We start from the raw sequence: 12368 nt of genomic DNA, 5'->3' as shown, positions 1-12368 counted from the left end.
TCGCCCGCCGCTCGCCGTGAGGGACCGGACCCGCCGTGAGGGCCCGGCGGGCACAGGCGAGCGGCGGCCCCGAGCCGTGAGGGCGGCACCGGACCGGGCCGCGCCGCCGCTGCCGCCCGCCCGGCGCTCCCCGACAGCCGCCGACAAACAGGGCCCAGCAGCGGCGGGACCGGCCGCCCCTGCCCCTACCCCTCCCCGCCTTAAGCGTCCTTCGGTTCGCTCCGTGACCCGGCCCCTCGGCCGCCCCGGCCCCGGCCCCGCCGCGGGCAGCAGGGGGCGCCACGCCAGCCGCCGCCATTTCGCTCCGCTCACCTGCGGCCTCCGAGCGCACCCTGCGCGGCACGCGCCGCCGCCGGCCAATCACCGCCTGCTGACGGCGGCCGGCGGCCAATCGGCGCGGAGGAGGCGGCCCGGTCGGGACGGTCGCGGGCGCGGCGTGGCGGCCCCTGGCGGCGGCGGCGGGCGCTGCAGCGCGGGCGGGCGCGCACGTGGGGCGGCCCCGGTACCGGCGAACACGGGCCCGCGCCGGGCCGGGAGCGCGGCTGGAGCGGTTGGGCGCGCGGGTCTGCCCAGCGGCCGCGCCCCGAGCGCCAGAGCGGCCCGGCGGTGCGCCAGCAGCTCCCGGCCCTCGGAGGTTTGCGGCGGCGAACGCGGCGCGCTCCCCGGCCCCCAGCGCGGCCCCGCCGGTGTGGCGGGCACGGAGCGCTGCGGGAGCGCTGGTGACCGCAGAAAACAGGCCCTCGACCCCGCGAGCCAACGCGGGCCGCATCCCGTCGAGGAGCCGCGGTCGCCGCTCCCGGTGTCAGGTGGAGGAGCTTTGACTGACCCGCCCGCCCCGGGAGGGGCTCCGGGGTGCGGGGCCCGTGCGGTCCCGGTGCGGTCCCGGTGCGGGCCCGGTGCGGGCCCGGCTCGGCACAGCCGCCCCTCCGGCGCTGTCCGGCGAGCGGTGCTGAAAGCGGCGGGCCCGGCGGGGCGGGGCGGGGCGGGGCGGGCGAGCAGGTGGCGGTGCCGCCATCCCCCCCGGGCCCCCCCGTGCCCGCCGCTCCCCGCCCCCGGCTCCCGCCGCCGCTCCCGCTCCCGTTCCCATTCCCCTCACGTCTGTCCGCCGCTCCGCTCCGCTCGCCATGGCCGGCACCTTCGCCCGCGCTCTGTCCGCCCGCCGCTCCGCCGGCCTGCTGGCCATGGTGGGCGCGGGGTCTCTCGCCGCCGGTTTCCTCCTCGCCCGGGACTCGGTCAGCGCGGGGGACCGTCAGCGCCGCCGGTACCCGCCCAGGTAACGTGCGCGGGCGGCGGGGGCGGCGGGCGGGGGCGAGCCCTGCGGCACCGGCACCGGCACCGGGGGGCGGCGGTGCCCCCATCGAGCCCGGGCGGCGGGGCCGGGGCAGCTCGCGGGGCCGGGAAGGACCGGGAGGGCCCGAACAGAACCCGGGGCACGGCGGGGACTCGGCCGTGCTGGACCCGCCCCGGGCTGCCGGTCACCGGCCCCGGGCACAGGGACACGGCACATCCGCGCCCGGGGGCGTCCCGCGGGGGCCAGAGCGGGTCCCGGCTCTCCGGGCTGGCCGGGGCTGCCGCGGGCCCCCCGCACGGCTGGCGGGGGCTGTGGGGGCTGCGGGGGCACATCCCCTGTCCGGGGGCACATCCCCTGCCCGGGCACGGAGCCCCGGAGCTGCCCCGGGCCCCGCAGCACCGGGACGTGCGAGGGCGGGAGGGACAAACGCCTGACAGCGGGATTGGGGTCCCGGGGGCTTCCCTGGAGGGCAGAGAGGGGGTTGTTTGGGGGCAGCAGCGCCGGGACTGCCGGGGCCCGCGGGGATGTTCCCCAGGCTCAGGAGCCAGGGAGGCTCTGCCAATGTCCTGGGAGGAACAGGATGAAGCCAAGGGTCCGTTTTGTCCTGCTGGCAGAGCCCCCGGGATCTCTGGCTGTGGGAGCTGCTGTCGGAGCAGCCCTGGCCCGGCTCCTCTGGCCGTTCCAGCCTTCCCACGCGCTGCCTTGGGACAGGGACTCCTCTATTCAAAAGAAAAGCTTTGCTGGCAGCTCCTGGCTCTTCCCGCTCCGGGCCAGTTTTTAAAGGGACAACTGGAGGGGTCTGTGGGTGCTGAGCAAGCGGCCCCATGGGGAGATTTTGGATGATAATGAAATGTGCAATCGGGACTTGTGGGAGGTGGGCACAGAGTTGAGCTGGGCCAAGTGGGTGCATACATGGCCACGGGCTGGCTTAGGGGTGCTTTTGAGGTAATGCTGGCTCTGCAAGAGCCCTGGCCCTATTTGCACACCCGGTTCCTGATCCCTTAAGCCAGATAAGTGTCACAGCTCCAGCACAGTGCTAAGGTTCAAGCTCTAAACCAAAAGCTCTCATGCCACTCCCCTCCAAACGGCTCTTTGCTGCCCCAGGGAGCCCGGCCAGGCCAGGAGGGCCAGTGCCTCACATTCCCATGGTCCCACTCACCATCACTGGCCGTGTCAAGCGGCGTGGAGGAGACAGAGGATGGTCCTGCCCAGTGTTTGTGCTGCCAGCCCTGGGGAGCACAGAGGGACACAGCACCAGGCAGGACTGGATGCAAGAGCTACCTGTGTCTCACAAGAGCTGGGCTGAGTAGGAATGGGGGCAGGGCCAGAAGGGGAGAGGGACACGGTGGCCACCAGCCAGTCCTTACGCTGGCAACAGCTGCTTGGCTTGGTACATCCTAGAGGTGGGCCAGGAAAAGGAAGACCGAGTTTTCCTGCCCATCCCAATGCCGGCAGAGGCTGTGCACAGGGAAGGAGCACGGTGGGAAGAAGGCAGCACGCTGCTGCTCCGAAGGCAGGCAGCTGCTGCCATCCCTGCACCAAACGCCACAGTCAGAGCGGTGTGTTGCGGTGCTGCATTGCAGGCTGGGAACCCTGGGCATGTGGAGGGCTCACGGGGAGCTGGCACCGGGGCTCTGGCAGGCTACGCTGGGCTAAAGAATGTCAGGGACAGAAATGGAGTGAGTTTATAGAATTACAAAGGCCGGATGTTATTGATTATTTACCTCCCAAGAGGGGTGTGTTTTACAGCTTTCTGAACAACTGCAGAGACACAGACATCAGGTCAGGAGGGGATGAAGTCAAGGTGGGGCTGTGGCTGAAAGCTCTAAACTGAGGCTCCTGGGGGTTCTGTTCAGTTGGGAATGGTTTTGTGACAGTGCTGACACTTGAACCTGGACAGAGCCCTACGGATGAGCTGCAATCCCTCACTCTGTAGCCGACTTGCCCGAGGATTTTTCCCCTCTAGTCTTTAAGTTAAAAAACAAGAGACATTGGCAGCAGCCCTGAGGGGTCTGAGCAACACTCTACAGCCTCCTGTCGGAGGCACTTGTAGTATGAATGGCCGTGCTGGGAGGGCACAGGCACTCCCACCTCAGGAGACACGGGCACCCTGTGGCTTCTGCCAGGTGGATCCTATGACAGGCATGGCACCACGTTTGGGTCACCACTTTGGGGCTCCCTGCCAAAACATCTCCAGACAAAGCCTAAGCCCCCTCCTCGCTGGGTAAGCAAGTTTCATGCTTGGCTGCCTGCCAGCTCCCAGATCCAGGGTCTGCTGCTCACCCCACACACCCCCATGCTCTCTAGAGCCCATGTGTGGCCTGGGCACCTCGAGCCAGTGATGCCAGGAAGGGCACTGGAGGCTGCCACATTAGAGGTGAAGAGCTGTGGGGAGGTGCAGTGGCTGTCACTTCTGGAGAAGCTGCCCAGTCAGTAAACCAAGGGGTAATAATCCCTGCTGGCTGCTGGGCAGGTCTGCTCTGGGGTCAGACACCTGATGCTCAAGGGCAGAGAGGGCAGCTGCTGCAGGCAGCTGCACCCCGAGGTCAGGGGCAGGACGGCAGGCTGAGGTGAGCACAGGACAGTGTGGGCGGCAGTGCTGAGCTGGACTCCTGGCAGACATCCACACTTCCAGCCTCTGCAGCCGGGCAGGAGCCCACAATACCACAGAACCATCGAATCACGGAATCATTGAGGTTGGAAAAGATTTTTAAGATATCACGCAGTGCTGTGGCACAAAACAAAAATTTTGTTTGTGGGAACAGAATAGATGGTGCTGAAATAGCCATAGTTTTAAAACCAGCCTTGGGGACCAAAACCAAGGGGTTAAAGCAGCCCAGATGCAGCATCATCTTGGCACTATGACAGAGGACTCCTGGACACCCTGAGCACCTGGCAGGATTGTGGTGCCACTGATGGCACCAGTGGCAGCCTGGACACAGCCTCCCCCACTGGCTCTGGGGCACCAGGAGCTCAGGACCTTCACCCCAGCACTACCCAGCTGGTCCTGGCAACATCCATCCAAGTTCAGGTGCTCTAGAAAGGCTGAAGAGAGGCTGCCCCTATTTGCTGGCTGTGGTCTGAGGCTGTTCAGGGGAGGGTGCACTCCAACCAGGTGCTCAGCCAGCACTGCAGTAGGCACAGCACCTGCAGGCAGAGCCTGGAGTCTCAGGGTTTGGATGCTGAACACCTCAGAGAAGGTGTAGGCAGCTGTGGCCGACAGCATGCTTCAACCCATAGCAGTCACCTGCCTGCTGGGAGTAAGCTGGCTTTCCTTAGGAACCTCTATGGCTCCTGGGCATCCTCTGTCACACAGAGAGCACAGCAAGTGGTCCTGGCATGCCCAGTAGCATGACCATGCTTGAGCAGTGGAGGAACTTGTCCAAGTGAGCCATTCTGATCAGCAAATGATTTTTACAAGTGTCACCCTGGGGAGACAGTGCCCAGCAGATGATGAGGCAGAAGCAGTGCAGGAGGCCAGGGCAGGCTGCATCCCATGCGTGCCACGTCAGCCTCACAACTGGATTATCTCATCAGGGCACAGGTCTGTCTGTGGGTTGGGAGCAGCCCTCAGCCCCCTCAACCTTGGGACAAGTTCTTGTCTGGAGCAAACGCCTCCTTCTGCTTGTCCAGGCAGGAGCTGCTAATGCTTCCCCACACGATGCAGTGGGAGCCCTTTGTTTCTGCACAGCACAGGAAGCCATGAGCAGTAGCCAAGCCGTGGGCAAAGGGCCACATTCCTTGTCCTGCAGACACAGGGGAGGAGGCAGTGGCAGCCACAGGGCTCTGCATTGCAGCACAGGATTGGTGCTGGCAGCCAAAACCAATGCCCAGTGTGAGCACTCAGCCCAGGAGCAGGAGCTGAGCACAGGGGGTGCCAGGACTGGCTGGTAGTGCTGATGTCTGACTGTTGCTCCCAACAATCAGACCTGCGCTAGCCCAGGCACATGGATCCCCCCAAGCTATGTCATCCCCCAGAGCAGGCCTCTCTCAGAAGGGTGTCCTCAGGGATGCAGGACCCCCTCCAGCCACTAGTGTAGTCTCCTGGGCTGACAAGGCCAGTGCTGTCCCACTAAGGTGAGTGGAGGCACCCTCAAGAAAGATTTGGCCAAGGCAAGTGCTGGCAGGGTCCTGCCCTGCCAGTTTCCCTGTGAGCACAGAACAAGTACAAAGCTTGTCTAAAGTGGGAATGAGGTCAAGAGACAGCCTCCCACTAAGCTGATTAGGGTAAAGCATCCCCCTAATGCAATAAACTGCACTGGGACTGTGCTGTTCCCACTGGCTGCAGATCAGGGTCAGCCAATCTCCTGCCCCACAGCATCCGGGGGGCAGAGGTGCAGGGGTCCAGGGGTCAAGCAAGCCAGGACCCTGCAGACTGCATATCCTGCCTCCCCTACCCACTGCATCAACAGACAGGGAGCAGCCCCCTTCAATTTGAGCTGGCATCAGGACAGCCCTGGGGAGGATGAGGGGAGTGAGACCCCCACTCTGCAGCCCAGCTGCCCTGGCAGCTCAGTGTGGGGATTGGGTTCACGTGGCCCCACTGCTCACCTAGCAGGTTTTCCCACCCTGGGGCCCTGTTGTGTGTTTGATAAGGAGCCTCTCCCTAAGGACTGGCCCAGATCTACCTGTGGACTCTTGGCTTGGTTCAGTGCCAGCCCTGGGCTGGGGCTCTCCCTGCCCTTGCCCTGCAAGGCCTGTAACTGCCTTCCTGCTCCCAACTGCTGTGGATAAGCAGAGTATTTGATGCCAGCCTGAGCTCCCCAGCCCATACCTGCACCAAGAGTCTCTGTGGAGCACAGGCACAAGTGCTGGGGTGCCCTGGCCCCAAAGAACTCCCTGGTGTCTCCTCCCACAGTGCTGAGTACCCCGACCTGCGGAAGCATAACAACTGCATGGCCAGCAACCTGACGCCAGCCATCTACGCCAGACTCTGTGACAAGGCAACCCCAAATGGCTGGACCTTGGACCAGTGCATTCAGACTGGCGTCGACAACCCTGGCCACCCCTTCATCAAGACCGTGGGTATCGTAGCTGGTGATGAAGAAACCTATGAGGTGAGTGGCAGCCAGAGCCCTGCCTGCAGCAGCCAGAGGAGTCCCAGTACCAATGGTACAATCAGCAGCCTGGGGCATTACTGCCCACCTTCTCTTGCCCAGCCTGAGCAGCTGGAGAGGCCCCTGGAAAGTCTCCACGTCTCCTGCAGGACACAGGGCTCCTTTGGAGCAGCTGTTCCTGGAGCCCTGCAGCCTCCTGCTCCACTTACCCTGTAGATTGCTGTTGCATAGCAGGACATACTGTCCCCCACACTGGGTCTGCCATACATTGTTCCACTTGCTTCCAGGTGTTTGCTGACCTGTTTGACCCCGTGATTCAGGAGAGGCACAATGGATACAACCCCCGCACCATGAAACACGTCACAGACCTGGACGCCACAAAGGTGCAGAAGCTGAGACAGTGATGCTGCACGCGGGTGTCCTTCCTTGGGCCTTGGGGGCAGGGCCCTACCAGCACCAGGGCCACCCCATGAATACCCCGTGGCTCCTGTCTATTCCAGATAAAGTTTGGCCAGTTTGATGAGCGTTATGTGCTCTCCTCCCGGGTCCGGACTGGGCGCAGCATCCGTGGCCTGAGCCTGCCGCCAGCCTGCACCCGTGCTGAGAGACGAGAGGTGGAGAAAGTGACTGTGGATGCGCTGAATGGCCTCACCGGGGACCTGGCGGGCCGGTACTATCGCCTCAGCGAGATGACTGAGAAGGAGCAACAGCAGCTCATTGATGTGAGTCAGTGCAGCTCCTGACCAGCCCTCCCCGGGTGCATGCAGAGCAAGGCCCCTTCCTGGCACTGCCTCTCTGGGAGGTTGCATCCTCCTTTTGCAGCTCTGCTGGCTTCTTTAACCAGAACCCCCACCCTATCAAGGCAGCCCAACAGCACAGTGCTGCTCAGCCCTCATGAGCCAGGAGCTCTCTGAACTCAGCCCCAGCAGTTCATGGCCACCTCTGACTCTTGCCCCCATTTCCCTGCCCATGCCCAGAGGAAGGTGGGCTTGTGGCACACAGCTGGTGCCCCACCAGCCCCTGGCACAGGATGGGCTGTGCATCAGCACCCTTCTGCCTCCTGGGCCAGGAATGCAAGGGGTCCTGCCCACGGGTGCCCTGTCTGGGAGAGCTGCAGTGAATCTCCTGCATGGCAGATGGGACCAGTGAGACATGGAGTACTGTAACCAGTGAGGGTGCCCTGGCTCGTCATGCAGCCTGGCTGAGCCCATGAATTCTGCCTCCCTCCAGGACCACTTCCTCTTTGACAAGCCGGTGTCCCCGCTCCTGACAGCAGCAGGAATGGCTCGGGACTGGCCTGACGCCCGAGGGATCTGGTGAGGTTCTGCCCTGGCACTGGGCAGCAGGGCAGAGATGGAGGGGACAGTACTGCTCCACCTGTCTCAGCCCTGCCACCCTTGTTTCCCATATTTGCCATGCCACAGACCCTAGCACATGGCACCAGTGCCCCTGGGCTGTGCTCACCACGGGTTCTGTGGCCTCACCTGGGAGCTCCTTGTGCACCACTGTGAGCAGTCACTGTTCCCTATGCAAACCACACACAGTATTGGAAAGAGGGACTGTGGAGCCAATACCAGCTGTCAATCCTGCCTGCTCTCACCATCCTGCAGCACCTTGCACTCTAAGGCTGCCAAAAACCTGTAATTGCCTTCTGCTCCATGGGCAATCCCCACCACTCCTGGCTTCTGCACACTCTATGTGACACTGAACCTAGCCTGCTGCAGTCACATCTTACTGCTCCCTCCCAGCATCTTTGCACAGCCGTGCAACATCTCACACTCCTGCAGAGCACGTGTGTCTGCCCATGCCACCCTCGCTGATGCTGTGCCTTTATATGGAAAACATCTCCAGAGCACACACAGTCCCCAGCTCCAGCTGCACCTAACCCAGCCCTCCAGTACACTCTCCATGCCTCACAAGCCCCCTCCTGCTGCCTGCATAGTGCAGGAGCCATGCTCGCATCCCCAGTCCTGGTTGAGTCACCACCATGCTGGCACTTGCCTGTGCCCAAGGCACTGCAGACAGCTCCCATCACTGGCAGTGATACATGTGGATGGGCTTGGGACCATCCCCAGGAGCATCTTCTGGCTGCCCACCCTGGTGCAGTCAGCACACTGGAACCAAGGGCAGCACTGGCACCACAGTGGCAGGGGCAGAAGGGGCACAGGTGGGTGGGCACAGGGTCTCTGCAAGCTGCCAGCACAGCCAAACACTGTCCTGTCCCTAGGCACAACCACCAGAAGACTTTCTTGATCTGGATCAATGAGGAGGACCACACACGTGTCATCTCCATGGAGAAGGGGGGAAACATGAAGCGCGTTTTTGAGCGGTTCTGCCGGGGCCTAAAGGAGGTGAGTGTCCAACAGCTTCTGCTGTGCCAGCCCCATAAACAGGCAGGGCTCCTGTGGTGCTAGGCCTCTTCTGGGTGCTCCTGGCCAGGGCTGAACAACTGCTTGTGTCTCTAACTCAGGTGGAGCGGCTAATCCAGGAGCGAGGCTGGGAGTTTATGTGGAATGAGCGGCTGGGTTACATCCTGACCTGTCCCTCTAACCTGGGCACGGGGCTGCGAGCAGGTGTCCACATCAAGCTGCCGTTGCTCAGCAAGGTATTACCATGGCCAGTTTTGTGGGGAGCTCAGCCACAAAGGTGCAGGACAGCATGGGACCCAGTCCTGGACCACACTCATGTTCCCCTAGGAGGCATAGGGTCCAGCCCCTGCCTGCATTCCTGGCCAGAGAGGCCTGGGTCCCAAGTGTCAGCTTGGGTTTGCTCAGGGTAGGACTCTGGGTGGGGTTGGTGACCCACTGATAAGATCCTGTAAGCAACAGGGGCTACCCTAGAGAGCATTCAGCTACAGAGACCCGACTCCCTTGTTGTTGGTCCTGCTGAGCACTGACACTTTCTCTGGGCACCAGGACAGCCGCTTCCCTAAGATCCTAGAGAACCTCCGGCTACAGAAGCGTGGGACAGGTGGTGTGGACACTGCAGCCGTAGGCGGCGTCTTTGACATCTCCAACTTGGACCGTCTGGGGAAGTCAGAGGTGGGTGCCAGACAGAGCTGGGGAGGAAGGTTCTCTAGGGGTCCACATGTGGTGGGGCCAGCATGTGGGTGCTGGGAGTGGCAGTGCCACCCTGCACGCAGCAGGACTGGCCAAGTGGTGCGGCTCCAGGACAGTCCCTCAGTCACATCTGTGCTTCTGGTGCAGGTGGAACTGGTGCAGCTGGTGATAGATGGCGTGAATTACCTGATCGACTGTGAGCGGCGGCTGGAGAAGGGGCAGGACATCCGCATCCCCTCGCCGCTGCAGCAGTTCCGGCACTGAGCGGGGCCGTGGCGGCGCCAGCGCTGTGGGACCCGGGTCCCCCTGTAGCTTGTGCGATCTCTGTGCCCAGCATGTCGCTGCATCCTGTAACCCACAACGCGTCAGGTCAGACCCCATAAACATGCGCTGCTGTAGCCATGGCTCGGGCTTCTTCTTACCCCAGTACTCACCACCCCACTGACCTCCCAGCACCTTGTCCTCCTGCAGAGGCACCACTCAGATTTCTCCCATATCACAAGGCTTCACAATCACCACACACGGGCTCTGCACCCTCTGCCCCACCCAAACCACCCTGGCCACCTCCCAGCTGGTATCAGGAGCAGTGCAGCAGAGCCAGGAGGTGCTGCATGGCCTCGGTCCCACACTGAGCAGCACAGGCTGGAAGGCCTCCTCTGGCAAATGAAGGTGCTCCTGTGGGGAATGTGTCTTGAGCACCCAGGCAGTGGGAGGGCAGGAGCCAGTGGGCCCCATGCCCCTCAGGACCCTGGATGGGCTGCAGCCAGACTATCCAGGATGGGCAGTGCCTGCACCAGGATCTCGAAGGCAGGAAAACCCTCACTGTCCTGGACCAGGACCTGGAGCACCCGCTGCAGTCAAGAGCAACGTTGCATTGCCTGTGCAATCCACGCCTTCCCTCAGTGCTGCTTGCTCAATGTCCCACAGCGGGTCTGTGGCAGGCTTGCTACAAGGATAAGGATGACAAAGGGACATACCTTCACCCTGAGCCACAGTTCTGACCACTCCCAACCACTGGTGGCTGGGCAGGGCACAGGCACCGGTCAGTGCCGGGAGCGGTGTCAGTCCTGGGAGTCGTTCCCCGAGCCCGCACAGTAGAGGGGAACAGCTCTAGAGCAGGCGAGGGATGAGGGAGCAGAACCGGCCCTGGAGCGCGCATCTGTCCGCGGTGACTGCGCTCCCGGAGCCCGTCCTCACTCACCGGGATTGGGGTCCTGCAGCACCAGCAGGAGCAGCATCCCCAGGCTGGGAAGAGAAACAGCGACTCCTGCGGGCAGCAGAAGCGAGCCAGAGGGAGATAGAGGAGCAGGGCTCGCTCCGGCACCTCCCGCAGCCCGGCTCCGGAGCGCGGCCCCAGCCCCGCCGCTCCCGCATCCCCTGCGGCTCCCAGCCTTCCCCCGATGCTCAGAGCCCCCTGTCCCACAACCGCAGAGACCAGCTGTGACACAATGTGACACTTCCCCGGCCCGGGACCCCGCCAGGGCTCCTGCCCGCCCACCCCGCTCCTGCCGCCCGGGCTGATTCCCGCTGGGCTCGGCTCCGGGCTCTGATCCCGCCCCAGCACCGCAGGCGAGGCCGAGCCTTGTGCATTATTGACCATAGGAACCGGCCCGGGCGGAGGCGGCCGGGGCAGGGCAGGGCAGTGCCCGGGGTCCCCCCGCGCTCAGACCGGACCGAACGGCGGCACCGGGCGGTGGGCAGCGCCCCCTGCCGGCCCCGGGGCGGTACCGGAGGAGCGGCGGGGGGCCCCGGGCCGGCGGGAGTCGGGGATGGAGCGTGGGCGGCAGCACAGAGCGCCCCGGGGGGCCGCCCCGGCCCTGGGCTCTTTGTCGCAGTGGCGACGGTGGAATCAGAGACGCTACACGTGTTCTCCCCGCAGCCCCGGGGATGCAGCTCGGTATTGGTGACAAAAATGCGAGAAAGAGCCAGGGGGCTGCCCCCGGGCCGGAGGTGGGCAGCTGATGGGAGCTGGCCCAGTCACCAGCTGTGGGGTAGTGGAAATAATTGCTAAAACTCAGCGGGCAGAGGGAGGGACCGGGTGCCAAGGCGAGGGCAGAAACAGGTGGGCTCCAAGGATAAAGGGATGGTGAGGCGGAAACGGGGGAGCGAGAACGTTTCCCCAAGTGATGCATCGTCCCCCAAGGCCTGCCCGAGCTGCCCGGCAGCTGCCAAGGGAGGGGCGCTGGAGGGTGAGAATGGGGGTTTGTGCGGGGACAGGCCCCGGCGGTACCGGGCACGGGGCCCGAGGCGGGGGCAGAGCCGGGGCCGAGCCGAGCACCCCGGCACGGGGGGCACAGTCCAGAGTCCCTCCAACAGCAGACCCCAGCAGAAGGTGCAAATCCCGCAAAAAAGGATGGGATTACGGGGTAAGGACCCACTCCCGGGTTTGGCTGGGGGCCAGGCCGTGAGGGCCGGGGGGTGACAATGCGGGGCTGTGCCGAGTCCAGCAGGCGAGACGGCAGCGAGCCGAGCGCTGTGGTGTGACACATGTGCCGGGCCCGTGTCACCCCGGGCCGGCCCTGCGCGGTACAGACGGCGGCCACGGAGGGGTTAATGCACATCCACCGGGGCGGCAAAGCACCGACAGCGGAGCCCCGGGGAGCCCCCACAGGCCCCGGACCCGGATAGGGCAGGCGCTGCCGTCGGCGCGACACAGCTCGGTAGGAGGGGGCCGCACCGTGGATCGGGACCGTGGATCGGGACCGTGGATCGGGACCGAGGCCCGGCCCAGAGCCCCGCCCGCCCCCGCCACGGGCCCGGGCAGCGCCGGGAACCGGCCGCTCTGAGGGGGAGGCGGGACTTCCGGCTGCGGCCCCGCCCCCTCTGACCGCGCCCCGCGCCGTTCTGCCCAATCGGGAGCTGCCACACGGCAGATCCGGATGCGGGGGCGGGACTTCCGGCTGCGGCCCCGGCGCTCCTTTAGCTGCCGCTCCCGGCCCCGCCGCTCTTGGACCCGCCGCT

General features: G+C 64.4%; 2 protein-coding genes across 9 annotated transcripts in view; one reads left to right on the top strand and one right to left on the bottom strand.

Moving 5' to 3' along the window:
* Positions 1 to 354, bottom strand: part of PPIP5K1 (diphosphoinositol pentakisphosphate kinase 1) — a 45202-nt gene extending 44848 nt beyond the window's left edge. For 7 of the 8 annotated variants that reach the window (XM_083870610.1, XM_083870613.1, XM_083870608.1 and 4 more), the window contains exon 1: positions 313 to 354. The gene's annotated coding sequence lies outside the window, so the exon portion shown is untranslated. The remainder of the gene's footprint in view (positions 1 to 312) is intronic. The other variant, XM_083870611.1, reaches the window with a different exon arrangement.
* A 5816-nt stretch (positions 355 to 6170) lies between these two features.
* CKMT1A (creatine kinase, mitochondrial 1A) lies at positions 6171 to 9745 on the top strand. The gene is made up of 8 exons (XM_083870627.1): positions 6171 to 6348; positions 6636 to 6731; positions 6849 to 7070; positions 7579 to 7664; positions 8576 to 8699; positions 8819 to 8953; positions 9264 to 9389; positions 9555 to 9745. Exons 1-8 carry the CDS (start codon positions 6187 to 6189, stop codon positions 9669 to 9671), a joined length of 1068 nt encoding a protein of 355 aa, XP_083726753.1. The 5' UTR covers positions 6171 to 6186; the 3' UTR covers positions 9672 to 9745.
* The last annotated feature ends 2623 nt before the right edge of the window (positions 9746 to 12368 follow it).

Source organism: Zosterops lateralis (genome assembly GCF_965231275.1).
Source record: "Zosterops lateralis genome assembly, chromosome: 13".
NCBI lineage: Eukaryota > Metazoa > Chordata > Aves > Passeriformes > Zosteropidae > Zosterops > Zosterops lateralis.
Note: the sequence above shows the minus strand (reverse complement) of the source record. Positions and strands in the feature narration are given on the sequence as shown.

Coding starts and splice junctions, on each gene's coding strand:
- CKMT1A (XM_083870627.1), top strand. CDS start 6,187: ATGGCCAGCAACCTGACGCCAGCCATCTACGCCAGACTCTGTGACAAG. Junction 6,349..6,635: donor GTGATGAAGAAACCTATGAG/GTGAGTGGCAGC, acceptor ACTTGCTTCCAG/GTGTTTGCTGACCTGTTTGA. Junction 7,071..7,578: donor AGCAACAGCAGCTCATTGAT/GTGAGTCAGTGC, acceptor GCCTCCCTCCAG/GACCACTTCCTCTTTGACAA.